Source organism: Musa acuminata, chromosome BXJ3-4 (assembly GCF_036884655.1).
Source record: "Musa acuminata AAA Group cultivar baxijiao chromosome BXJ3-4, Cavendish_Baxijiao_AAA, whole genome shotgun sequence".
Lineage (NCBI taxonomy): Eukaryota > Viridiplantae > Streptophyta > Magnoliopsida > Zingiberales > Musaceae > Musa > Musa acuminata.
The window spans coordinates 36915972-36943106 of NC_088352.1; the positions used below are offsets into that span (position 1 = coordinate 36915972).

The 27135-nt window shown below is 41.3% G+C and overlaps 5 protein-coding genes and 1 long non-coding RNA gene across 6 annotated transcripts; 3 read left to right on the forward strand and 3 right to left on the reverse strand.

Annotated features, from left to right (window-relative positions):
* Positions 1 to 12: 12 nt before the first annotated feature.
* Positions 13 to 1713, reverse strand: LOC135634870 (cis-zeatin O-glucosyltransferase 2-like). The gene has a single exon (XM_065145549.1). It carries the CDS (start codon positions 1655 to 1657, stop codon positions 251 to 253), a length of 1407 nt encoding a protein of 468 aa, XP_065001621.1. The 5' UTR covers positions 1658 to 1713; the 3' UTR covers positions 13 to 250.
* A 466-nt stretch (positions 1714 to 2179) lies between these two features.
* Positions 2180 to 7502, reverse strand: LOC135635977 (uncharacterized). Its single transcript, XM_065147463.1, has 3 exons — positions 7322 to 7502; positions 4425 to 6410; positions 2180 to 2921 (listed from the first exon to the last, which is right to left on the reverse strand). Exons 2-3 carry the CDS (start codon positions 6393 to 6395, stop codon positions 2613 to 2615), a joined length of 2280 nt encoding a protein of 759 aa, XP_065003535.1. The 5' UTR covers positions 6396 to 6410; positions 7322 to 7502; the 3' UTR covers positions 2180 to 2612.
* A 2549-nt stretch (positions 7503 to 10051) lies between these two features.
* LOC135635736 (gibberellin 20-oxidase-like protein) lies at positions 10052 to 14644 on the forward strand. Its single transcript, XM_065147025.1, has 2 exons — positions 10052 to 13629; positions 13708 to 14644. The coding sequence occupies exons 1-2, from the start codon at positions 13268 to 13270 to the stop codon at positions 14309 to 14311; spliced, it is 966 nt and encodes a 321-aa protein (XP_065003097.1). The 5' UTR covers positions 10052 to 13267; the 3' UTR covers positions 14312 to 14644.
* An 880-nt stretch (positions 14645 to 15524) lies between these two features.
* On the forward strand, positions 15525 to 18075 carry LOC135635834 (subtilisin-like protease 4). The gene has a single exon (XM_065147197.1). The coding sequence runs from the start codon at positions 15562 to 15564 to the stop codon at positions 17989 to 17991; it is 2430 nt and encodes an 809-aa protein (XP_065003269.1). The 5' UTR covers positions 15525 to 15561; the 3' UTR covers positions 17992 to 18075.
* A 116-nt stretch (positions 18076 to 18191) lies between these two features.
* LOC135635832 (uncharacterized) lies at positions 18192 to 25835 on the reverse strand. The gene is made up of 7 exons (XM_065147196.1): positions 24823 to 25835; positions 23615 to 23832; positions 22599 to 22666; positions 19629 to 21222; positions 19417 to 19544; positions 19152 to 19338; positions 18192 to 19051 (listed from the first exon to the last, which is right to left on the reverse strand). The coding sequence occupies exons 2-7, from the start codon at positions 23760 to 23762 to the stop codon at positions 18507 to 18509; spliced, it is 2670 nt and encodes an 889-aa protein (XP_065003268.1). The 5' UTR covers positions 23763 to 23832; positions 24823 to 25835; the 3' UTR covers positions 18192 to 18506.
* Positions 25731 to 26242, forward strand: LOC135635835 (uncharacterized). Its single transcript, XR_010495746.1, has 2 exons — positions 25731 to 25870; positions 25951 to 26242. It is a non-coding gene; the product is annotated as an uncharacterized LOC135635835 (long non-coding RNA).
* Positions 26243 to 27135: the final 893 nt, after the last annotated feature.

The following is a 27135-nucleotide window of genomic DNA, read 5'->3' on the forward strand; positions in this document are numbered from 1 at the left end:
ATATCGCAATGATTAAGAAAAGGACATGAACGACATGGAATTAAAACAGGACGACTCGAACAACCTTCGACGCACCATAAAAGGAGACGTTGCCATCAGCAACACAATTCTACCCTAAGGTTGTTTCCGACGCCTGAACTCCACCAACAATCACTCGGGTAGGAGGCAGCGACCTTATTCCACACGGTATGCTCAACATGACTCAGAAACTAAGCAACCTCGGATGCCAATCTCACCAGACACAGCTGCATCATCTAGTAATGTGCGCAACGAAGGCATCCAACTCGGCTCGTGAAGCTCCTCCCTCCGCTATCGCCTCCCTCACAGCTTCCCCTATAACCCTGGCTCGTTCTCTTATCCCTCTCCCTTCGTCGTAGACCATCACTCGCTTGATCGCCTCCTCGATCACCGCCCGCGTCGTCACCTTGTCGGCCCGAGGCGTCCACTCTCCGACCGTGACACCCGCCTTCAGGTGCCCCGTCACCAGCGCCGCGATCGTCGGTTGGTCCGAGTGCATGGGCCACGCTATCACGGGCACGCCCATGCACAAGCTCTCCATGCACGAGTTCCACCCGCAGTGGCTCACGAACGCGCCCGTCGCCGGGTGCGACAGGATATCCAGCTGCGGCGCCCACCCCCGCACCACCAGTCCGGTCCCTGCCACCTTCTGTTCGAATTCCGGTGGCAGCTCCATCCGTCGGACGTGTCCGTTGTCCTCGGCGGCGAAGATGTCTCCCCTGTCGGCGTCTCTGACGACCCAGACGAAGCGCTGCCTGCTAAGCAACAGCCCGTTCGCCAGTTCCTCCACCTGCTCGTCCGCCATCGCAGTAGTCGTCCCGAAAGAGACGTAGACGACCGACGCTGGCGGTTGCTTGTCCAACCAATATAGGCATTCGTGTGGCTGTCGACGGCGGCCTCCGTCGATGACTGCCATCGGACTCAGTGGCCCGAGGGTGAAAATCTTCCTGTCTCGATGCTTAGGTTCCCGAGCTAGAAGGTCAATGAACTCGCCCTCGATAGGGCGGCAGGTGTTGAGCAGCCTTCCGGCGCTGGAAGTGTTCTCGTCCATGCGGCGCCTTGCAAAGGCCCCGAACTCTTCGGTGATGATGCCGTCCAAGGGAGGGAGGGCCAAGCCGCGATCTCTCAGCTCGTCGGCGGCCGATGGGCGATCGTAGAAGACTTGGAACAGGGCCGGGAGGCAACTGAAGTTGTATGACTCCGCGTTGTGGAGGGCGGCGGCCTCGACTGCGGCGAAGGAGGCGAGGGAATCGTGGACGACGACGACGCGGCGGGAGGAGGCGGAGAGGGAGCGGAGGAGGACGGAGATCGGTTCGTCCAGGTGCTCGAACGCGTCGAACATGGGCTGGAGGTGGGCAGGGAACCTGGTCGTGGTGGAGTTTCGGTCAGGAGGCGGGCTAGGGAAAGCAGGGATGGGGAGCTCGTGGAAGTGAAGCCGGGAGTCTCCGCCCCAGGCAGGGTTGACCCTGGATTTGGCCTGGCGGATGTGGATGGCGGAGGTGGCGAAGTGAACGGAGAGGCCGGGGCGGCCACAGAGGAGGAGGGCGAAATGGTGGAGCTGGGCCAGGTGGCTCTGCGCCGGTAGGGGGACGACCACCACCACCACATCTTGAGCTTCCTCTTGTCTTGCTGCTTCCATCGCCTCCTCCGGTCGCAAGTCAATGGTGGAATAGTCTCTCTCTCTCTCTCTCTCTCCTCCCTTACAGATAACAGTTTCACTACGGCTTCTCTGATATTAATAGAAATGACAGGTCCATCAAGCATCCATCACCCGGTACGTCAGTACCAACTGCAATGACTATTCCATCAGCAATGAGATTATGAATAAGATCATAATGGTGTGGGTGACAGTGCTTTGGTTTGTAAGCTTTTACCTGAAGAATGAATGCAATTCTCATGAGAAAAGACAAACCTGAAACGTGAAGAACAGGGCATTGATTGTTGGGAGGCTTGTAACCACAAATTTTTAGAACAAAAAAATGATTTTGAAAGTGTTTTTACTTTGAAAACAAAGTAAAGATCATTGATGATATTGATTGCCACTTGTTAGATGATTTGAACCCCATAAAAAGAAAAAAGGGGGTTATACAGGGTCACTTTACCTGAGAAAGCATTATAAAGATCAGAAAATGGTGGCAATGACCAAATCTATTCAGGTCCATGACAATATCAATGTCCACGTATAAATGGTTATTATGATCTATAAGGTAATGCATCCAAGACCTGTACTTTGTTACACCACAGAAATCTCTATAAATCTCCTTTTATCTGCCTAAAAGAATTAGAACATATGTAACATTGTTCCAGAACTCATGATTTCCATCATTCCTTCACACTCTGATAACAAATAGAAAGAAAGCCGGCTTTTGGCACCAGGTTGAGACAGCCCTTTGAATTTAGCTCATAAGAACTTGGTAGCTGCCCCCGATGACCAAGAATGATTGCCAGTGTATCCCTTAAGCTAGAATATTTATTCGATATCCTCGATCGCCGATCAGATTCTGGCATCGCAGTTCTGCGAAGCAATGCGGTGCAGCTGGTGCAGGATCAAAGTTTTAACCATCGCTGTTTGACCGATACAAAGTGCTCTAACTTCAAACTCTTCCCATTGGAGAAAAGGGTGCATCCAGCAAAAAAGATGTTGGTTTCACTTTTCTTTCTTCACTTGCAGCGGCTTCAATCAGTCGCCAGACTTCTTCCTCGAGGAGTAATTTCAATGAATTAGAATGTGACTTTTGCCTGTTCTTCTCCTGAATAACAGCTGAAGCAACATCGAAACCATGCAATACGGCAATGCAGATCGAGAATGCCTGTAAAGTTGATAATCGTGCATGGAAATCAACAAGATATTGTCCTTTCCCATCAGCCATTATTGATAGTGCAGGCACCTTTTCTTTGCTTCCCTGTTTGCATGCACGAATCAAGGGTCACAGTATTAACAACACAATTCTGCCCCAAATTAACAATATTCACAGAATGAAATCAACCAATAATGTAATAGCAGTCAATAAGCTAAAAGATAATGTTAGAAGAACACTACAATCAATGGTCTTTCAGAAAAATTGCTGAGTTCACACAATATATATTGTAATTCAGGAGTTATAAGCAACTAGAATATTTAGACCATTGATTCCTAAGCAAAAAGTTGCCCAAAAGTTCTGTATGACAAGACTTGCTTGTTTCAATTGGCAATATACTAACCTGAGCAGATTAAAAGGAACAATGGCAGGCATTCCGTAGATGGCCTTCACAGTACCAAATTTGCTTCATTTAATGAATATCTTTCCACCTGATGCTGGAAAGTTCACTGCACTCCAGAATAAAGATGGCAAATTTCCACTAACCAACCAAAAGTTCCTAGATAAGATATCTTGTGATGCCAGCAGTCTGTAGGCTTATAGGCAGCATCAGCGGGACAATTCAATTTTAAGTCATTTTCTGTCCTAGAGAATTGACTCTCAGATGCTTTGAAATATCCCTTGACATTTCATTTGAATTTATCATTATGACATTATCTTTATGGCTAAAACTCCCAGCATATCATGTCTTTATGCCTACAACCCCATAATAGCGGGCAAAACTTGCCACCATGTTGAGGTTGCTCCTTTGAGACCTAAGCGTCCAGAGGGTCATAGAAAAGTCTTCTATGGGTTTTCAACTAAAGGATTTTGCTCATGATGGTTTACAGTCGAACTTCAATGACAATAAATATACACTGCAAGAACATTCACATCCAAGGCAGATGAAAATTGTATCCATTATTTGTAGTTGATCTAGTATCAAATTTCAGTAGAGAAGCATCATGTTTGGATTAAGGGAAGAGATAGAGAGATAGGGGCTCTCATGAGCTATTTATGTTCTTAGCAGACAGAAATAATAATATAAAAGAAAGTAAGACGGAATATAAAATATCTAGAGGGTACACATAAAGATAACGGGGACAAGCAGGGCCAACGAACCAAGAATTTAGCATATAGCAATGTACCAATTAAAAATGATCCCATCAACATGTTTCATACTCATCCAACGCCAGATAGAAGTGGAGATAACTGGACATTTCCACCAGTGAAGTAGGATCCTTAAAATATCGAAAAGAAAACGAAGCCAGCAAGCCTAATTTTACCAAAAATAAAGCAGCCTGACTCTACTTGAACTACAGATTTCAAGTCTCATTTGTAATCATATAATCTAGCAACACCTTTCACACATTCCTGTAACAGACTATAATGCCATAGCAATGTGAATAAAAGCCCATTCTTAACTAGAACTAATTCTCACACCAATTGAACCCCTCAGCCCGAGACAAAGATTTGCAATAAATGAATATTCCATCAAGAAACAACAGATATTAATCATGTCATACCAAACAGATGGCAATGCAGTTCGAAATCTTGAGATTACCGTACCTGAAGAAAAAGAAACATTGACTTCCGACTCTCAAATGTTTGGGAATCCACCCAATCATCAGCATGAGAATTATTGAACACGACAATTGGGCAGCCCATGTCCCAGCCACCACAATCACATCCTCCACCAGACCTCCATCTATCTTGTAAGGTGGACGGACCACCTTCATCGGTATTTGGCAACCCATGTGTGCCACTAGGGGTTATCACCTTGACAGTTGCAGGATTTAGGCAGCTGCAGATCTCCATTTCCTGATCAACAGCAGGATAACTTGATAAATTTTGATTTTCTTTTGAGGTGACTTCTTTTAAACCTTTTGAGCCCTTCCTTCTATCGAAAGGAATTTGAACAATAGTAGTTGCAATCTCAAGTTGCGGATGCAAATCTGCTGGTGACCATGGGCAAGAAGTTGATGCATCTGACCGAAAACTACTGCATGTATTCCGAGTAGGATTTTGGTGCTCCTTTGAATTATCTATGCCTATATGTTTCTCTTTGACTGAGGTTGTGCTGACACTACTGGTCAGAGGATGAGTAGAATCTAAAGAGCACTGAGATCTTTCATCAATCATGATGCTCCTTCTTGCTTGGGCAATGTCATATAGAACAAACTCCATAGCAATCGAGTTATGCAATGATCCTTTTTCTCTTACTTCTGAGCACAAAAAACAAGAAACTTGCATCTGCCCAACCATTGGAGGTGCTTGCCCATCCTGATCTTTTGTCCTGCTGTTGTTGTTTATCTTCTTGTTAGAGCTATGGAAGGTATAAATCCAGTTAAATGCATTATCAGTTTTCCATGTCTTAGCAATAAGAACATCTTCAGGAGCTTTTACAGAGAACTCAAAAATTGGGTTTCCATTCACAGTTTCCAGTTTAAGGATTCCATTAAGGTGAGCAGGTGAAGAAGCTGTGATAAAAGCCTGTTGTCTCTGTAAATTTTCATCCATCTCCATCTGCTGTGCCATAATAGAGAGGTCATTTAGTAAAGATTCGCAAAGCACTTCACTCCTGATTTTTGCAGCTTCACTAGCACTACTTCCAAAATTTTCTTTTTCTAAATGCGATGAATTTTGGAGAGATTTGGTTTTCCTAATGGGACCAGAAGTGTTACTGGGTGGGGTAAGTTGAATTTTTGGGCTGGCATTAAGTAAAGCAATTTCTAACTTAGCTATATTTGACATCCCTACCTTTGATGAAAAGGACTTCGGTAGAATATTTACTGAATCTAGTTGAGAAATGATTTCCTCAGAAATTCTAGGATCAGTTCTTTGATCATGATGAAACTTTTGATCCTTGTGAGATCTTGCTCTTAGAAATTCATTTGCTGCATATGTAGAATGAGATTCTGTTTCAATGCTTTGCAGGGAGATCTCAAAAAGGTCATCTATAGAACTATTCTTTCTGGAGGCAGAAGATGAGCATGATTTATTCAGACTTTGATTCTTGTCAGGAAGATCATGAGATGAAAGATCTAAAAAACCCATAGATCTTGTTGTGTTTGAGTCGGTTGGGTCAACGGATAAAGGATCCAATGTGACATCCATAGAACCAAGAGGTGAATGTTCTTCATGTGAAAACAAAACAGGTTCTTTCAAGCCATGATGATGGAATGAATCAATGATATCAAATGAAAAAAAAGCATCATCACTGCAACATGATTCAACTTTCCTCATATCTCTTAGTTTTCTCATTCTTGATACCTCTTTAGAGCTCCGATACATAGAACCTCTTTTTGGCACTTTATCACTCATTTTTAGAGGCATGATTTTGTAACCGGGGCTGGAAGAATAACTGCGGCCCAGTACTCTCAGATCACTATCCAATCTGTTCAAGTCGTAATATCTAGGAAGTCCTTTTCTATCACATTCTTGTACCTTTTTACTGCTAGAAATGCAAGAACTAACAACTTTGGGCCTCAATCTTACTTGAAAATTGTCTTCAGATTTTAAGCCTCTTTCTTGCCCCATCAATATGATAAGTTGCTGAAACATAAGGGAGTCAAGTTAGGTACCATAAATGATCATGAGATCCAAAACTATTATCATGTACTAATGTATTATAACCATTATGGATGGGCATAATTCTGATCTTGGACTCATATCATAAAATGCATAAAATGGTGGGAGAGCAATATTTGAATGCATGCAACTTGTCCTCCATCTATGTTTCTTTCTAGCACGACATGGAGGTCTAAGTATGTTTAAAACCATTCTGAAACCATGTTAGAAATATCTTCCTTCTGCAGAACAGGCATAATGTAGCTGAACTGTGATGATGGTTAACCTAAGTTGCCAAATAAAAGAAACAATCTTGAGGCTGAAATTTGCAAATTTAGATACTAAGAAAACATAATAAATACCCATTTGCACCGAGAAAAGAGCCATGTAGCAACAGCAGCATTTCAGAAAGCAGAAAAAAATGAAGACAACCCGCTGTCGCTTACAATGCCGAGCCACAGTGCGGGGGCAAAAGGTGGACACAGCTGAAGAAACGTGATTTGGAATCGAATCAAAGCACTAAACCCCACAAAACAAGTAGATTTTCCCCCAAAAAAAACCTTCCTTAATCATAGAAAAAAAAAACAAAAAAAGGAAAAATGTGAGCAAATCTTCATCATCAATAGGAATCTCATCCCAATGCAAAAATAGCATAAGATCTCAAAACTTTACCATACAAGGTAGAAATCACAAAAAGGAGCTATTTTTCTCCCTAAAAATCTCATCTTGTGTCAGAAAACGAGATCAAAGGAACCGGAACCCTCGAATTCTTAGTGCCATTAGTAAAGGCGCCCATCAACAAACATCCTTCACTTCAGAAAAGAATCCCTAAAAGATCCTTAAACACGGAAATAAAGAAAAAGAAATAGGAAAGGAAACAGAGAAATGCGGGCTACCTGTCCTCAGGCGGAGATCTTTTCCCTCGCTTGTTTCGTCTGGTAGAAAGCAAGGATGCGGAATTCTATTGCGGCCTATAGATTGGCTATCAAACAATGGCTGGGATCAAAGAGAATAATATGCATGTCAAGCAAGCCCTTTTTCCCCTTGCTGCGACACACTTCTCGAGGTTTGGTCAAGGCCTTTTACTGTCCGGTTCCGGTTCAGCTTCCCCCTCTGGGGATGCTAATTAAAGCTGAGCTGCTACTAAAATACTCGTTTCCGACGCCCGAATCGTCCTGCTTCACACTGCACTTTTCTGCTGCATGCAATTACTGATTTCTCCTTTCCTAACTTTCTTCCGGTCTTTCATCTTGACCAGAAAATTTGCTTCCAAACGTTCCAAGTAGCAACGGCAACAACAACCGTAGCCTCGATTGGTCATCCATGGCCTGATTTGTCTTCCTTCTCAGTTCATCATTAGGGTATTATAGATCGACACAGAGCCTATTACATTGAAAGGTTCAAATGACTCTTTAGTAAAACCCTAATCGAGGCCAATTCGGTTTAATTTGTTATATATCCATTAATTTATTGGGCCTAACTCGTGGCCCAAAATATTTGGATTGATTTTGTTATATATATATATATATCAAAAGATACTGTTTCCAAGTAATTATGGAACTTTATATGGTTACTATATATTATTATATTATGCTTTCTAAAATAATTAATTATTTCTAATAAGATCTATTATTCTATATCGAATATACTTATATATTTTGATTATTTGTGCTTGAATTAGTTCTTATTTTTCCTATATTTTCTTCTATATTATTTTTGATTAATTGATATTGAATGTTTCCTTCTCATATTCAAGAAAGCTATGTTGGTTTTCTTGACATTGGTTGCAAACCCCTTTCCTCTCTCGCTCAATTCAACGAACACGTCCCCGGCAACTCGGTTCTCGAAGAGTGGAGGAACTGAAACCTCCTTGTGTGGCCCAAGCCGCCGTGATTCCAAACATGGAGGCTTTGGTGGAGGCGCCCGATGCCAGGAACAAGAAGAGGAAGCTGGAAACCGATGGGTTCTAGGACTCCGATTTCTGCAAGCTGCGCCACGCCTCATGGCCTAGAATGTTGTGACCAAGGGCTTGGTTATGGATGCGCGCAATGCCAGGAACAAGAAGAGGATGCTGGAGACCGATGGGTTCCAGGACTCCGATTTCTTCAAGCTGCGCCTCATGGCCAAGAATCTTTGTGATCAAGGGCTTGGATACGGAGGCGATGTTAAATTTCTTCTTCCGGAACTTTCTCCTGGCTCTTTGTCATGTTTCTCTATCAGGTTACTTCTTTTTTTGCTTCCGAGCTGTGGGATTCGGTAGTCCTTTATTTTAATTTCTAAAGCGAAAAAAAAAAAGAGATGTTACTCGACCTTTGGCAATTCTAAACCCCAGAAAACCTTACTAGCATAATAATAACAGGACAAGATTATCTGAACACATCAGGACAAGGTGTTAGTTTCCTTATTGGAGTTGGTATATGAATTTTCATTTCGACAAAAAACAACAATTAGGTTCTTCACATGGAGTCATGCTTTTCTTGTGAATTTATTGAATCTTAGATGTTTGGTTCTTCTTTTTCTTTTTACATCATTGACTTCTAGTCTACAACAGACACTGACAAACTTTTGCACCTCTTGAAATGTATATGAAATTTGATGTAATTGTATAGAGTGAAGAGATCTTTAGAGTCTAAATAAATACATCAAATACAAAAGAGATGACAGTGGAGAATTAATGATAAACCTATCTCCACTTGTTCTTGTTTGGGGTTCACTCTTTTTTGCAATTGTTTCTTGTTAAATCATCTTAACTGGTCTGCTGACTTTGTCCTTGGGAATATTAGAAACTCCTCAGGAGCTTATTTTTCATTGTGATTCTTAATTTTAGAATCGACTCAAGCAATAATTGATGCATGTACCTCAATAAATGGCGAAAGCAACACCTGCTGAAAACAAGACCACGCCCTATCATGCTAATTCATAATCATCAGCCTTGGATCATGACTACCAAGCTAATTAAGCAATTACATTGCTTTAAGCATCTGAAGTTGGTTCTCTCTTTTATCCTTTTGTAGGTGTGTTGTTTCATTCCTTGCTATAAAATGATAGGCTGTCAGCAACAAGAAGCCGTAATGTCCCATCTATTTCGAGCAAGAAATATAACATGATAGGAGGTCTGTCTAGAAATATGACATCGTTTGCTTAACTGATATCTTACATATTCTTGTCAAAACAAGGTGGTTGAACTTGTTTCTTATGCACAACTAGCAAGCTTATAATGATATTGCTTGTATTTAACTGTTGCCCTGTTGACTTCCAAATCAATATGTATAAGATTACAGTTCATTGTCATTTATGTATTCTGTTTTGTTGTTGGTGCTGGTATTGTCATTTTTCTTAGAGGTTGAAGATGATGCAGAATTTTACCCAGGAACTGAGAGGTGATGTGGCCTCTTCTGAGGTGCAAAAATCCATCTGAAATAGAATCTTGTTATGGATTCAATAGTGATGAATTATTGGACAAGCTTCAAGATGATGAAAAACTGAAGGCACAACTTCAATCTGGTGATGCTTCAACTGTTCCAGAAAAATTATGACAAGCTACAAAGATCACAAACATCTCAGACAATTTTTGGAGATAGCACATTTAAAAATAATGCTCAAGTGATGGAAAATGCGAGGTAACTTGTTGAAGCATTTCTTGGAATTATCTTTTAAGTTCAACTTCACTGACCACAAGCTAAGTCTTGTACATTTGAGGTCAAGATATGCATTATTAGAAATAATCTGGAATAATTGCTAACTTGACTCCACTGAAATCCTAGATGTACTTTTCTTTCATTAGTGAAATCTCCTTTCTTAGAAATCAACCGATATATTTGCTAGCTCAACCCAATTGAGCTCCTAGATAGTGAACCTCTTTTGAAGACAAAAATATCAAAGTTTGAGGACAAATACCTCAACTTCAGAAAATTCCCAATTGAGGTCCTAGATAGTGAACCTCTTTTGAAGACAAAAATATCAAAGTTTGAGGACAAATACCTCAACTTCAGAAAATTCAGCTGGAACAATCACCGACTAAACCCCCTTGCAAATTTAGTTTGTGGTCCTTCCAACAAAAGAATATCATGGGCTTGGGCACAAATTCCGCATTCTAAAGTTTGGGGTCAAATTTTCCATCTTTAAAGAAACTTCCAAGTTCATGGTTAAATTGCCATTCTTCAAAACCTTTTAACTTTGTGATCAAATTTTCTACTTTTAAAATTCTTCCAAGTGTGGAACCAAATTCCTCACTCTGAGAAATCTTAAATGTAACCCGTGAAGAATGTACCAAGGCGTCACATATGACTAAATCTTTCGCATTCTGGTACATGATTGATGCCAATTTTGAACAAAAATCCTATTTTTATGCTACAAATTCTTCATATGATTGATGTACCTTAGAGGTATAGATTTGATTTAGTCTTGCGAGATAAGAAGCAAGTGATAAAGGTTTGGTTTCATGTGTGTCATGCATATTTTATCTTTTAGCACTTCAATATGAGTTCTCTCAATCAGAAAATTCTTGGCATCTCATGGGGAATTAATGATAAATGTAGGCGATCATTTAACGTAAGGTTTATCATTTCGGGTACCGAACTTGTCTTCATGATCTGTCAGACCAGTATATAACAGTCAAGATGAAAATGAGGGAGAAGAGGAAGGAGCGGTGGAGGAATAGAGGAGGAAGGAGGAAAGAACGAAGAAGGAAGAAGAGGAAGCGGTGGAGAAGGAAGAAGAAGAAAGAAGAGGAGGAGAAGCAGCAGCGGCATCATACATGAGAAGAGGGCTTGCATTCACGAGCCCTAATTTGTTTTTTTTTTTCTTTTTTTAACACTGAGTTAGACAGGGCCCCACCACTTTTTTGTTTTTTATTATTTTAACCAGATCGTCCAAAGCAGGGTGGTCTGTGTATCAGCCCATGCTCGGACTGATACATACCATCTGTACCATACCATTTTGGGCAGTACAGCAGTCCTTGATTGAACGTCTCCAGCCATTATTAAATAAAAACCTTCACTGGTGAAGTCACTGAGGTTGTTTACAGACATATATATGTAAACCTTAAGTCTCTTTTAAGGATAGATTTATAATCCCACAATTAACTAGTTCAAGAAAAAAAAGAATGCATCCTGTCTCAAGTGAAAATAGTCGATGAAGTTTCCATTTTGGTACCAGCATGGGTAGACCTCGTGTATTTAAGGGTTCAATGTCCTCCAGGTCTCTCTCCTTAAGCTAGCAACTAGGCACATAGATGAAGCTTATTTCTATCTCAAGAGTTATATTTGGGCATGTTTCTTGTGATATTACAGCAGCAGCAAACTACCAATGATCAAGGATTAATATGACATTTTCTCTCTTTGGTGATGTTCTTTGCTTTTTCTCTGCTTAGATCCTGTTAAACATTTAATTGACATATGGTTGATTGCTTGCTAGTATTACATGTTATTATTGGTCAAGTTGATTTCCTGTTGATAAATATTTCTGGTTTCTATAATGTTGGAAGCAATATATATATATATATATATATATATATATATAGTACACTTGCAATATACAGTCTGATGATGCAATAAAATAACGGTTGTATCCCATATTAAATATGCAAGTTTCTTTGGCTTAAATGTTATTTAGCAATTAATTGATATATTGTTGATCATTTACTAATATTGCATGTGTGATTAATTATTGAATTGTTTTCTGGTTGCAATGTGAAAAGATCTCTTTAAATGCTTCCAGTGCCCATAATATGGGAATATAAGTATGAGCTACTAGTACACTTGCAGAATGCATGCTGGCAATGTGATAGCATTACAACTGAATCCCATATAAATATGCAAGTTGAATTCAAAAACATACAAGTGTTATACGTCTTGATGATATAATAGCATGACAGCTGAATCCCATATGAAGTTGAATTATGCAAGTTTGGTCTAGCTTTTTTTTTAATTTCAGCCCTCAGGTTTGATCTGAAACTTTTGTAACTATGTTTGAATTTCTTAATATGTTAGTCAATTACATTAGATCATACTAGGTTGCAATGTAATCTAGGTTCTGTTTTGAATTTTATGTATGTTGCATGTCTGAAATTTGAATTCTCAGAGCGTATTTTATCACAAGCATCCATCTCATCGAATTCAATTTATCTCAGCTATTATTTGAAATATAATTAATAAACCTTTTCTGTATCTATCAATGTAAGATTTTAGATGGGTTGACAACAGCACAAACTTTAGCAATTTTAGGTGAAAGCTTGCAATTGTTGTTTCTTTCCTACGTTATCTTTCCTTTTTTTTCATTTATTCAATCTTCTTTCCTCCTAGTGAATGATTGAGTCATTCTAATCCATGTGACTTTGGAAGTTTGGACTGAAGACTGTTCAAAAGGTTCAGCACAACACAATAGCACAGTGCCCCTCTTGTTGTATTGGGTTTGCTGCATTTGATTCTCTTCGAGAACATACTGGTGGATCACGTAACAGGATTTACCTAACAAAGTCCCCTTCAGAAGACGAAACGTTTGCCCGTAATTGTTGCCTCATGTTGGCCATTAACTAGGATTAATTATTGCAAAACCCTTGTTGACTTTTTTCATCTACTTTCTCCAAACTTAGACTGAATTAATGGATGGGCAGATGCAGGTTAACTTGGAGCATCATGCTCCCCTACTATATGTTTCTATAAGACCCAGATAAGCATATGCATGAACTGGCAGAAAGTTATTAAATATGAAAAATAAAACTTAACTTTGGCAACCAGAGTGAGATATAAATTGTTCACATACATGGTTGTCAAACCAAGGTTTCCCTCCTGTTTGTTCTGTATCTCTCTTTCTTTCCCTGCTTTGGCTCCCTTCTTTACAGGATGGTGTCTATGTCTGAGCAAACTTCTCTGCAGCTCCCTGTGCTGGACATCTCTCAACCAGTGCTGACCACCTCCCTCTCTTCGCTGTACCAAGCATGCAAGGGCTGGGGCTTCTTCTACATCACCAATCATGGCATCAACAAAGACCTCTACGACCATCTTCGTGCTCTCGCTCATCAAGCCTTCAACCTCCCATTGGATGCCAAGCTCAAGATAGGGCCGTTGACTGCGGTGGGCACTTACACTCCTCACTTCATAGCATCGCCATTCTTTGAGAGCCTCCGAGTCTCAGGTCCAAACTACCTTGCATCAGCAAAGGGATCGAGCGATGCCATCTTTGAGCAACCTAACGTCGAGTTCTGGTGAGTATAGTGTTAGTTTCTCTGTTCCATAGTTGTCATGTTCTTGTGTTGAATGCAGTCTTGCTTCTTATTTGGCAGCCACATATTGCAACAGTATGGGGAGGCCATGGTAGACCTATCTAGGAGGATCTTGGCAATCCTTTTGATCTGTTTGGGTGATGGAATTGAGACCAAGTACTATGATTCTGAGTTCAGTGCGTGCCATGGATATCTAAGGATAAACAACTACTCGAGACCTGAGGAAAGTAGCATGGACGAGGTGGAAGGGCTCGGAATGCACACTGACATGAGCTGCATAACGATACTGTATCCCGACGAGATGGGTGGGCTTCAAGTGCGATCAAAGGAAGGTAAATGGGTGGACATAATGCCGGTCAAGGGGGCACTGGTTGTTAACATTGGAGACTTGCTGCAGGCTTGGAGTAATGGACGTTTACGTTCGTCTGAGCACCGGGTGGTTCTGAAGCAAACGGCCAACCGGTTTTCACTTGCCTTCTTCTGGTGTTTCGAGGATGAGAAGGTTGTGGCAGCACCGGAGGAAGTGGTGGGGGATGGGGGGAAGAGGCTCTACAGGCCATTTGTCTGCCGAGACTACATCAAATTCCGAGAGAACAGCGAGCGAGGAAGGTTCGACAAGGTCGGCTACACGGTCGGCGACTTTGCTGCAACACAGGATGCATGATCCAGAGAGACTACATCAAAGCCGTTTGTGTGTCTGTGTATGTGTGCGCACCAAGTTGTTACTGCTTGTTCAGTACATTCTTTAATCGATGGATTAGTAGTTAGATTTTCTTAGGATATGAGCATTCTCTCATCTTTCCATTCCTTAGGAGTTTGTGGTCAAGATTGATGCCACCTCCCACAGATAGATCTGTCAAGTGTTGACTTTTGTGTGGGTGTCTAAGTCCACCTGAGTACTTCCTCTCCTTCCCGGAAACAGCAGGAGATGAGATTGTTAAGGTGGCTGAGACATTATTTACTTGCAAATTGTGGTGCTCAACGTGCATTCAGTGCTTCTCTTACAATGCTGACAGAGTCCATCGACAACAACTCATTAAACTACACAATGCACGACATGTAACTTGTGCAAGTAAACATGCAAAAGATAAACTGAGTGTGTTCATTTCTTGGCTTCTTTCATGGGCCAAAAAGCATCTCTCATATTGAAATGTCAACGTGATTGCTTGAAGCACTACAAAAGTGATTTGTCCAATGCACAAGGAACAAAGTTGGAAGCTCTCCCATCCCATCCCATGTGAGGTTGTGAAAAAGTAGCTTTCTTCAAGATTGTTTGTGATGTATACGAGTGTCTTTGATTGAAATGGTCGGTCCACTAACTTTAGGATCGAAATAGATGATGATCGCAGTAATGATAATGATAATGATGTTTATTTGTGCTAATAATAAGTATTGATGGGTGACAATAACTTGAATATTTTTGAATTTACATGAAATATTCTTTATTTTGATAAAAAAAAAAACTATTTTTATTTTTATTTGATAGTGACGTGACAATTAAATTGTTGGAATTATATAAATCTTAATTTCATATATCAATTTTCTTTTAATTAGATGTCCATGTATTTTCTCAAAATACTTAATATATATACTAATATTTTTTTATTTAAAAACCATTAAAAATTGATAAATTAGATTCGAACTATATATAATCTAACTTTTAAAAACATAAGAATATTTCAATGTTTACTCTAATATTTTCTAACAAGGAACACTGTAACTTAAGATTCTTACGTCACAGTCAAATACTTTTGGTCATTCATCTCACCGAGCAGTCACCTCTCCATGAAAGGTAAGGAGAAGAAGTAGTGCTTTACCGGGTCAAGTAGAGGAAGAGAACCAACGGTTCACATCGAGGATGTTTGACCACCACACAGCCACACCGTCCACTCTCTTTACCTCGTATAAAGCTGCATGCCTTCCCCCTGTTCTCTCCTCCTCCTCTTTCTCATGGCTCTTCGCCACTCCTCCATCCTCTTCCTCTTCGCTTCCTTCCTCCTCTCCGCCGAGTTCATAGCCGTCGACGCTCAACTCTTCATCCGAGGTCCGTTTCGTCTCATCGACGGCCCCTTTAGCCACTTCGCCGAACCCTCGGACGGACCCGACGACCGAGGGCTGCAGAGGTACATCATTCACGTCCGACGCCCGGAGGGCCCCCTCTTCACCATCGCCACGGAATGGAGGAACTTTTACGTGTCCCTCTTGACCAAAGCCAACGCCCAGTTCTCGTTGCAGGGTGATGACTCCCCCGTCTCCCGCATCCTCCATGCCTACCGCAATGTGATGACCGGCTTCGCCGCCATGTTCACCGCGCTTGAGGTGGAAGCCATGTCCAAGCTGGACTGGTTCGTGCACGCGTACCCCGACCGCACCTACGACCTCCTCACCACCCACACGCCCGAGTTCATGGGCCTGCGAGACCCCACCTCCGGCGGCGGCGGCCGCGGCGGCGTGTGGAAAGAGTCCAACATGGGCGAGGGGGTCATCATCGGCGTGCTCGATAGTGGCGTCACGCCCGGCCACCCTTCCTTCGATGACAAGGGCATGCCCCCCCCGCCCTCCAGGTGGAAGGGCCAGTGCGACTTCAAAACGTCCGCCTGCAACAACAAGCTCATCGGTGCGCAGTCCTTCATCCGCTCCTACGGCCTCCCGGCGGTCTCGGCCGTTCCCCCTGTGGACAACGAGGGCCACGGCACCCACACGGCGAGCACTGCGGCCGGGGCGCCCGTCGACCATGCCGACGCGCTTGGACACGCTGCGGGCGTGGCAGCCGGGATGGCTCCGCGCGCCCACGTCGCCGTGTATCAGGTGTGCGACCGCGGGCGCTGCGCTGGCGCGGACATACTCTCCGCCATGGATGCTGCAATAGAAGATGGGGTCGACGTGATCTCCCTCTCCGTCGGAAGCGCGCCCGCGCCCTTCCACGCGGACCCGGTGGCCATCGGCGCCTTCGGCGCCATCAAGAAGGGGATCTTCGTCAGCTGCTCCGCCGGGAACTCAGGGCCGGGGGAGTCCACCCTATCCAACGAGGCGCCGTGGGTCCTGACGGTGGCAGCAACTTCCACGAACCGCACCATCAGGGCCACCGTCAAGCTCGGCGATGGCCAGGAATTCGACGGGGAGTCGCTGTACCAGCAGCCGCCCGATTTCGGCTCCAAGAACCTACCTCTCGTGTGGGCCGGCGACGGCAGCAAGATGAACGCCTCGAAGTGCCGAAACGGCTCCTTGGACGGGTTGGACGTGCGGGGGAAGGTAGTGCTCTGCGAGCGCGGCGGTAACTCCAGGATCGACAAAGGCAAGGTAGTCCAAGGGGCCGGCGGCGCGGGCATGATCCTTATGAACGAGCAGGTGGACGGATACAGCACCCTCGCCGACGCGCACGTCCTCCCGGCGTCGCACGTTGCCTACGCCTACGGCTCCAAGATCAAGGACTACATCAAGTCCTCCTCGAACCCGACCGCCGCCATCGTCTTCAAGGGCACGACCATGAATACTTCCCGCGCGCCGGCGGTCCCCTCCTTCTCCTCCAGAGGCCCCAGCAAGGAGTCCCCGGGGATCCTGAAGCCGGACATCGCCGCCCCCGGGGTGAGCATCCTCGCGGCATGGCCCTCCACGCTCGGGCAGGGGTCGCAGCCGCATCCAACGTCGACTACGAAGCTCACCGGGGCCGTCTTCAACATGATGTCAGGTACGTCCATGTCCTGCCCCCACGTTAGCGGAGTGGCCGCGCTGCTGAAGAAGGCGCACCCGGGCTGGTCGCCTGCCGCCATGAAGTCGGCAATGATGACCACTGCTTACGCATCCGACAACACCGGGCAGCCGATCGTCGACGAGAGGCTCCTCCCGGCAGGACTCTTCTCTTTTGGCGCCGGTCAAGTGGACCCTGCTAAGGCCCTCGATCCGGGGCTAGTTTACGACATCGACCCCGACGACTACGTCCCTTACCTCTGTGGCCTGGGTTACACCGACGCCCATGTGCGATCGGTGATTCACAGTTCGGTGAGTTGCTCGTTGGCGAAGCGCATCACCGAGGGAGAGCTGAACTACCCGTCCATCTTGGTGCCTCTCGGTGGGAATCACCCTACTGCAGTCGTATTCTCCCGGACGGTAACCAACGTCGGCGAGGCGCACGAGACGTACTCGTCAGAGATCGATGCGCCGGAAGGGGTGTCAGTGCGAGTGGAGCCGACAAGCCTCTCGTTCACTTCTGTAAACGAGAAGAAGACCTTCAAGATCACATTCGAAAGCAAAGGCGGTGGTGGCTCAGGCAATGCCGAGGGACAGCTGAAGTGGGTTTCAGGGAAGCATGTCGTCAGGAGCCCCATCGCCATTAGCTTCAAGTAGTATTCATGCAGAGTGCAATTTGCACGTATGTAGAGCATTCTTTTGAGTCGGAGATCACAGAAGAATGGCATACAGAGTTAGATAGATGAACAATATGAATCATTCAGCATATGAATGATATATCAGATGTTATCAGATTCTTCAGTGACATGAATCTTACAGGAACATGCCAAATATAAATAAGATATAGAACTCAGATGTGATGAACACCTCAGTGATTAACACCATTTCCAGGGTATTATTAACAGTACATCTTAAGACCCAAATGCATACATCTCAAGCTTCTTTAGGTCTCCTCCACAGCATTACACATGAGGAAAGACAATAGAATTAGTAGAAACTATTGCAGTAATTAGGTGTAATGCTGTGACTGATAACAGTAAAAAAACCACACCAGGAACATTAATAACAAGGCAGAGGACAAGGTCCATTCCCCCCTTTTCATATTGCATAGAAATGGATTTGGTTGACTGAAATGTTGCTCAACATATATATCAAACTATGAACAAGGAATGTCACCAGTCAGCTGAGAGTTCAAGCCACAGGTCAAATATAGTTTCTTCCACCAAGTCATCTAGGGCAGTATCCCATATCTCGACAACGATGTTCTCGGTCTCGAACTGAAGGTCCATCCAACTTCCACACTCCCAGTCCTTTGTTACTATTTGATCTGATGTGTTCGGTAAGCACATGGGAATATGCATTTCGATTCTCTTGCTAACTTCTTTGATTAACCTTTGTCCTACTGGAGCCTGCTTGAGGTTGGATGTGATCAAGGATACCCAAGGAGTACATTTGAAGAACTTCGCCTGTATCTCTTCAAGGGCTTCATTGATGCAGTCAAATAGAAGCTCTGGATCATCTATGTGTGGAGAACATGACATTCCTACTTCATCGAGTAAGGATGACTCGAGTAGTTTTTCTGCCAAATGCCATCTCTCTGAGACGATAGAGCCTAACCCTGAGGCTTGCAACACGGTTTCGACATATTTAAACCTAGCTTGTCTGCCTTCAGAGTAAGTCCTTAAATTGACTCTTGCATCTTGTGTTGGAATCATAGCTGCAAATTAAGCATAACATCAATCAGTTCCCGTAAAAATGAGAAACTAGGGATGAGTAAATGACGACATAAAAGATATTCATATTGTGTCAGATCATACAGTGCTCTACAGCTCTGAACTTAGGACTGGTGAATTCTGCTGGGATGAATTTTTCAAGAACAGATACTGGACTTGATCGCCCTGGCTTCCCGATAGTGCCTTCGGGAGACTCTAATTTTTCTCTGAGAGAAGATCTCGGTGAGAATCCAGATTGCGTCACAGTATGTGATTCTACCTCTGACATACCCTAGTAGAACAAATGGCATAAATACATTTGAGGAAGCACAAATTGTTCAGACAAAAAGAAACAAATAATACAACTTACTAAAGCTCCGTTGCATCGTTCACATGCAACATTAGATTCATAGCTATTTGGCTGCAAGGACACGTCTAACATGTCAGTCAATAACTTGCTTGTTACATCGACTGTGTCCATATTTTTTTGTGCACTTCCTGAAAAGTTTTGACAGAGTTCATTCTAAAAGAAAGCACAGGAAATTATCTAAAAGGAAGCTCAGTTACATATTTAAGTATTACCTTCATGGTTCAAGTCTGATCCAATACACAATCCATCCTGCATGTGGTTATCAGTGAGCTTGGCTTTCAAGTCAAGCAATGTTATTTCATCAATTTGATTGCTGGAAGAGCAAGATGAGATCTCCAAGATTTGTTTCAGTGGGCTTAAAGAATTGGTTGCATCTTCTTGATTGAACTGCTGTAATGGGAGAGATCCTGTCAATTCAGATGGAAAGACAAGCTCCTTGTCACTTCCGGGAATCACTCTCGGAGATAATACACTGTACCCTGGGATAGAAAGCAGCCTCCCCAAAGATCTTGAGACATGGGCTGTTCGCAAACTAGCTGTTTGATCTCCAATATCTAGCAGGTCAACAAGGTGTTTCTTGCCTTCTTTATAGATAGGAGAACCAGGTTTTATGGCAGAATTACCACTCCTGATGTTAAGTTCATGTACTTCTGGATTAACCTTACTGTCCTTTCCCTTGGAAACGGGCAAAACTTCAGAAGACTTTTCCATGCTTGATATTACACCCTCATTGTTAAGCAGCTTATCTCTGCCACCTGAAACTTTGTATCCAATTGGAATTCTGTGTAAAACACCATCCCTGGAGATCATTCTTCCTTCTTTCCTGCTCCCACCAATTATATGTTTGAGCCTTCTTTTAATTTCTCTTAGAGAAAAATGGGATACAGCTCTATCACCCTCTTCCTCATGCCTTATTTTATGACGTGATTCAGGTGAAAAGCTCAGAGTATTCATGATATCTTCTCGTGTCCTCATTGGATTGGTCTTTGAGACAACCACTCTATTCGTAGTTTCCAAATTCTGACTGTTCTTTAATGATTTGGCCTCCTTTGGCTTGTCCTTTTTCCAGAAAAAGCTGTATCTACTTTGCTTGTGAAAGAGTTCATTATTGTCAAAGTCATGAAATTTCCTTCGTCTGACATCTTGCTGAACTTCTGAATAATTTTCAGATACCATCTTGGCCACTTTTACAACTTGAGTTTTCTGACGATCTTCAATTTGTTTATAAAAATGTGAATTAGGATCTTCTAGGAGCTTCAGCACTACTTCCTTATTTGAATCAAGGATTTCCAATGCATCCATAAACTCTCTCGACCGAACAGCCTTATTTACAATATGTTTCTCATCAAGAGATTCCTGATTTGCAATAGCCTCAAAAAAATCAGCTAGTGCTTTGTAAAGAAAATACTCTTTTTTATCAAGCTGGGAATCAAACTCATCAGGATGGTCACTCATCTTCTGAACAACAGCTTTCATAGCAAGACATAAGTCAATCTTATTATCATAATCAACCTGCATTTCTTCACATCCTTTGAAGTGAGTGTATAACTTAACCAAAAATGCAACCAGATCAAAGCTACGGGAAGATCTCTCAGTTAGAGTAAAATTATCAGACAGCTGATCGTTCAAGCTTGCAGAGCCAGTTTTTGTCTTACTTCTTTCTCGAGGAATGTTCTTGGAGTGGGTCCCATCTCCTGAGATCAGAATATTCTTTTCTTGATGATCTCGTAGCATCTCTTCCTCCATAAGTACTTTGACACTAGCAAGACAAAGATCCACTCCCTTTGCTTTGGTCTCCATAACATTCTGCGAAGTAGGTTTAATAAATCATTTTCTAACTTGGTTTTCAATGCTAAGGCTTTTCAGAAACCCAAAGAGATTCACAACATGCATGAACTACAATGAACCTAACTTTGATAATATGAGAATGGCCTTCATATGGAACTATTATTGGAATGGATACTATACACAAAGTCATAACGAGTTCGTTTGATCCGCAAAGTCATAATGAGTTCATTTGATCCGCAAAGTCATAATGAGTTCATCGAATACCATATCCAAAAAGTTAAAAATCTTAGATGTATTTCCAACTGTCTGATGTTTTGCATTATATTGATATTAATTTCAGCTTGATAGTATGATAATCCTTCAGCATTTCAAATAACCTGACAGTTTCTTTACCATCGAATATCCATGTACATTAATATTGAAAAAGAATAAAAAGAAATCCCCTCTAAGAAATTATGCATCAAGTTACTCCCATTGCCCCATGAGTAATATTAACCCTTCGTACTATAACGGATGAAATAAAGTTTTGCTCATTAGCACATGGTAACACCAAAATAGGTCAAGTGTATCTACAGTAATATCACATAAAAACTTTAAGAGGTTTTATATGCTTATGTGAAACTTACCTTGCAATAGCATTCTATATGGTGTTAAAATCAACAAAAAATTTAAGAATAATAAAAACAATTATGATTGAGTTCAACATAGAGCATTACTTGAGATGAACATCAAAGAACTGCTAAAAGAGAAATTACTTTTGAATAGGTGAATCATTCATTTAGAAAAGAATTTTATTCTTCATGTACAGGTTAATTTTGCTTTCAGTTAATAGAATAAGAATAAAAGAAGTAACATGTGCATACATACCAAACCTGAGAGTAGTGGGGTGTGTCTCAGTCTAAAAAACCACATAATCCATTTTCAAGGTTCAACCAAGCATAATTTTGAAGACAAACAAAGAGAAAATAAAAATCTAAGAGAGTACTAGCAGAGTGTGTCCCCTGACAAATAACAATAAGAATAATCTGTATAAGAGATTAGACAATCAACGAAAAGCATATCAAGAAAAAAGTATGCCGACAAGCAGTGAACAACGAAAAGGGGTAATACAGTAGAAATAAAAGCCTTGCAGCTAAAAAAGTAAAAGGTACCCCAATCCACATTCTGATTCAACCTGGCATATTCAATGATTTGCAATACAATACAATCTACATTGACTAGAACATAAAAGACTTAATCTCCTAGACCATTTTGATAATCACCTATGAGATATGCATGATATCATAGACACTAATGACTATTGTGTCAAGCAACCAAATACAGAATTTTACTAGTCAACAGAAGCAATTAATGTGTTCAACATGTATTAGAATTCTGGAATAGACTGTACTTACATTAGCATCTTTATATTTGCCTTCATAACTGCTGTGCATGCCAACTTTAATTTTTGAATAACCATTACCTGCGTTAAATAATACAGAAACTTCAAACACCAAAGCTAAATAAAAGAAACATGTTTATCACTAACAAACTAAAAAAATTGTCCAAGGAATTGACATATTTAGTGCTCATCATGGAGCAACTTGAAGATTATGTTCTCCGACAATAGGGTACTTGGAGCAACTTCAAAGTAACCATACGATAAAAGTGCAGTGGTTCTTCAGGGAAATGCATTTTGTGATATTACATCTCATCCAGGAAACTGCAGTGGTTTGATGATGATATTTCAGTCAAAACAATTCCTTTCATATTCATGATCTTTTAATGATATATATAGTTATATTTAGCGAATATTAGATAGACAAGAAAAAAAAAAGAGATAGACTAATTTCCTTCAAGCATATGTGAATATTTGAACCTTGAGATATATACCATGAGGAGAACTTTTGTAAGATATGCCTAATAATTCATTAAATTACAAGTATTATTTGTAAACCTTACAATAATTGGTGGTTATTACCACAAAAATGAGTCATATGAATCCTGTGCATCACAGCCAGTCGTATCTCTCAACAATATACTGTTTTATGTGCCTTGACAAGAAGAAGTTAATGTTGTGAAAACCTGTAGAAATCATAAACGTACATGCTTGTTCACTATCAAAAGTGCAACTAAAAGTGTGCACAAGAATTCCATTTATACGGGTTTTTAGGTTTCACAAAATGTAAGAGACAGGCATAAAGAACATTTGACAATGTGAAATAAAAGAATTCTTTTACAGAATATAACAAGAAAAAAGCGAAGCATCAATCACAGAGTACTCAAATAGCAAACAAAGTGAATGAAAAACAAATGAATACGGAATATCATTTCCTCCAAACATCATTTTGAAAAACCATTATCAATCTCATGTAACTAAAATAGGAAAGTTAAGCACTTAGCGAACAAAACAATGAATATGCTATACCACCTTGTTTAGGACTTCCATGCTTCCTATCTGAAAGTAACTTTGGAGTGGGTGGCCCTTGGCGAAAATCAAACAAGCTAATCAAGGCCCACATACAGCCTGCATTATGCTTTTCAGATTGTGCAGACCTTTTGTAGAATCTTTTCGCCATTAAGGGTGTTTAAACTTCAAATTATGCTCACAGGTGGTGACGAAAACTGAAGAACTTTATGAATAAAATTCTGTAAGAATTATTAAGAATGAAGATAAATCAGATTTTTTTGACATGAAAAAAGGATTAGAAGTACAATAGGAAACAGATGAGGGGATGGGATAAGATATTAGCAGGCCCAATGCTCATATTATCATAGGAAGCAATATATTGCAGTAATGTCAAAATTTGCAACAGACCAAGTAAATTTATTATTAAAATCATCAGCATATTAGACTTTAATTGCCATATTCTGAAAGGAATAGTCAACGCACATATTGTGCTTACAACTGTAATTCTGAAAGATTGTATTTGAAAAGTAATTATGTGCAAGCTCTAATGGTTTCTCATACAAGCTTCTGAAATATATATCTGGATATTATAGTCTGTGATAATTGGTTGGCATATTGTGCTTCTCAGTAAAACATATTCATGGATCTCGGTAGAAAATTATAAGTGCTAGCATAAACTGCATATAAACAAATTTAAATTATTTGCAATTGCTGGATGTTATCCTCAGGGAATTATAGCTTACAATTGTAATAGATTAACAGTCTGGTTATAAACAAATGGTGTAGCTCAGAATGCAAAAGACACGTAAGATGAACTAATTTGATGTCATGAGCAGAAGAGAGTTGGAAATCATAAGATTGCTTATTTGAAGTTACTAAATTAACAAACATCTGAGTAAATTTAACGAGTTAATATTCAATCAAAGCACATGTCTGTACATCTAGCTCTTGAAATGAAACAGCACCCAGTGATCCGGTACTGAACAAAACCTGGAGCTTTCACATAAACAGAAGTGACCAATAATTATCAAAGCATGCATTAGTTATTTTGGTTATTTATATGTTGAAATTAACAGACTTAAATGCCACACATGCTGTTTCTTCTCCCCCACAAATTTGCAGCCTGTTCCTAGTTATGAGTTGTTCTATGATCAGTTCCAAAGATCATCAAAACACCAACGAAAAAACAGAAGTAAAACAAATTTCAAGAGTAGAGAAGAACAAAGTACCTGAAATCATAATCTGATTCAAAAGGTAAGAAAGTATAGAATCACTGGCAAATCTAGAAGAAGAAAGCTCATAAATTCCAGTTTCATGGTAATCTCTCTCCACAACCGATAAAGTCGCAGAACTTGGGGTGTTAATGTTTCTTCCCGAGGAAAGCCATCAGATTTAGTTCTGTCAACCTAATTCCAGACCTTCCCTCAACTATAATCAGATCAAGGTCATAAAAAACCCACCAAATCCTCAAAGAAGACGCAGTGGCAACGAACAAATCTTCTGCATCAAAGTCACCAACTATCGAATCTGAAACCAAATTAAAACCAGATCCAATCTGGAGCTACTAATCAAAATCCAAATCCCACACTCTACTATATACAGTATCCGAGAACTCAGAATTGTCAAGTCTTTATGAAGGATCTTATGCAGTCATATCAGAAACCATAAAGGAGAGTCTTTTCTTCTCCTAATCAACTTCAAGCTGTAGATGCATCAAAGCAGAACAAAACAACAGAAAACAAAATAAAATATCACTCGGCACCAAATTGTCCATAGACCTCAATTAAGGAAAAAAACCATATTTTTCCCTTCATCGCTATAACTTTCCAAAACCAACCAGTCTCCGGATTCCTCCTCACCAAGAGAAAGAGACACACGAACAGAAAAAATCCAATCTTTTGATCCGTCCGTCAACCTCGCTTGCAAAAGACTCCTCAAGACGAAATCTTCATACCTTCCATCCACTCTTCGCTAATCAAGACGCTGGGAAAAAAATAAGCAAAACTCCTGAAAGGCGCATGACCGACCCGCAAAATACAACGCCTTTCTCACTAGCGGCACGCAGCCGCCACTAAAGGAGGGTGACAGACGACGACGACGAAGATGACGAAGAACAAGAAGAAGAAGAAGATTCGGAGGGATCGTGCTTCACGCCGCTGTGACGAAGCTCTCCCGGAAAGATCTCCGGATCGACACGGAGCACCTCCACCATCCTCTCTGCTCTCTCCTTTCCTCCCTCCGTTGGAGAGAAAAATGGCTGCTTTTGGACTCTGCTTTGTCGGTTTTGTCTCTGCTTTTGTTTCGCTGTTTCGTGTTCATCCCCCTTTACATCTTCTTACGTGTCGCAGATCTGACAGGAGAGAGAATAATTTTGGAGCTTCCTCCGCTGGATAATCTCGTTTTCATTCCCGTAATGGCCTCCTCACATACTGCTGATTCCCGCACTACTCCAGAAACGTTTCTGCCATTTGTTACACTGAAGCATGTCACCAGAAGCTTTCAATTCCCAAAACATATCTAATTTAATCTTAAAAATTGTTTTTTGATCTATGAAACAGGTTGTTTATTAAATCCGTGATGCCATCATATTGTCAAAAAACGATTTTTATCTCTCTATATATTATATATTTCCGTGTGCCTATCATTCTATGTTCTAATTGTCAAAAATCATTGTCTTCTTCAAGGGGAAAACAAAAATATTTAAGCTAAATATATAATTTAACATTCATTTCCTGTTATTATAAGTATTTATACCATTCTATGTTTCATTGTCGAATTCTTTGAGAGCAACTTGTGTTTCTCCTGTCTTCTTCATGAACGTTGGAGCAATGAAATGCTAGCTTGCAGGTTGCAGTGGGACTTCTTCTTCCTCCTTTGAAGCCCACCAGTAGATCGAGGGAGAGTCTATAGGTATTATTGGAGCCATGGCCGACAGATTCCATGAACACCGCTGGCTTTTGTTAGGGGTTGTGATGGTGGTATTGCAGGAAGAAAACAAAAGACCAAATCCAGAAGAATACATACGCGTAAGATTGGTATCTATCTGTACACTGTCTGCATCAGAAAACTACTCTACGTTTGGTGGTATCGAAGTTGTATGGAACAAAAGAACAGATTCTTCAAGCCAAACTGTGCAGGTTTCATTATCAGAATCACAGCTACCATCATTATCTTCCATTCATGATTCAGAATCACAAATTGCTATCAGTATCAGGGTTTTTCTTGCTATGAAATGTTGGTTGTCACAAAAATGAAACACCACCAACCAGTTCTGTGTCAGATAGTTGCAAGGATTGCAAGAAACAAAAGAAGGGTTGTCCAGCCAAATTGTGTAGGTTTCAGAATCACTATAGCTATCAGTCTCAGGATTCTATTTGTTATGAAATGTTGGTGGTCACCAAGTGAAACATCACTAACCAGCACTGTGCCAGATGGCTGCAAAGATTGCATGGAGTTTTTAAGAGAACAGTTCTTTCTAGCCAAAGTGTGCAGTTTTGGTGCATAGATCAGAATCACAACTGCTATCAGTCTCTTCTAGTTTT

Excerpts from the sequence above, each read along its gene's own strand:
- LOC135635736 (XM_065147025.1), top strand. The coding sequence starts at position 13,268 with ATGGTGTCTATGTCTGAGCAAACTTCTCTGCAGCTCCCTGTGCTGGAC. Across the intron at positions 13,630-13,707 it reads CAACCTAACGTCGAGTTCTG|CCACATATTGCAACAGTATG; the intron begins GTGAGTATAGTG and ends CTTATTTGGCAG.
- LOC135634870 (XM_065145549.1), bottom strand. The coding sequence starts at position 1,657 with ATGGAAGCAGCAAGACAAGAGGAAGCTCAAGATGTGGTGGTGGTGGTC.
- LOC135635834 (XM_065147197.1), top strand. The coding sequence starts at position 15,562 with ATGCCTTCCCCCTGTTCTCTCCTCCTCCTCTTTCTCATGGCTCTTCGC.
- LOC135635832 (XM_065147196.1), bottom strand. The coding sequence starts at position 23,762 with ATGGCGAAAAGATTCTACAAAAGGTCTGCACAATCTGAAAAGCATAAT. Across the intron at positions 19,545-19,628 it reads ATCAGACTTGAACCATGAAG|GAAGTGCACAAAAAAATATG; the intron begins GTAATACTTAAA and ends AAAACTTTTCAG. Across the intron at positions 19,339-19,416 it reads AACGATGCAACGGAGCTTTA|GGTATGTCAGAGGTAGAATC; the intron begins GTAAGTTGTATT and ends TTGTTCTACTAG.
- LOC135635977 (XM_065147463.1), bottom strand. The coding sequence starts at position 6,395 with ATGGGGCAAGAAAGAGGCTTAAAATCTGAAGACAATTTTCAAGTAAGA. Across the intron at positions 2,922-4,424 it reads CAATGTTTCTTTTTCTTCAG|GGAAGCAAAGAAAAGGTGCC; the intron begins GTACGGTAATCT and ends GCATGCAAACAG.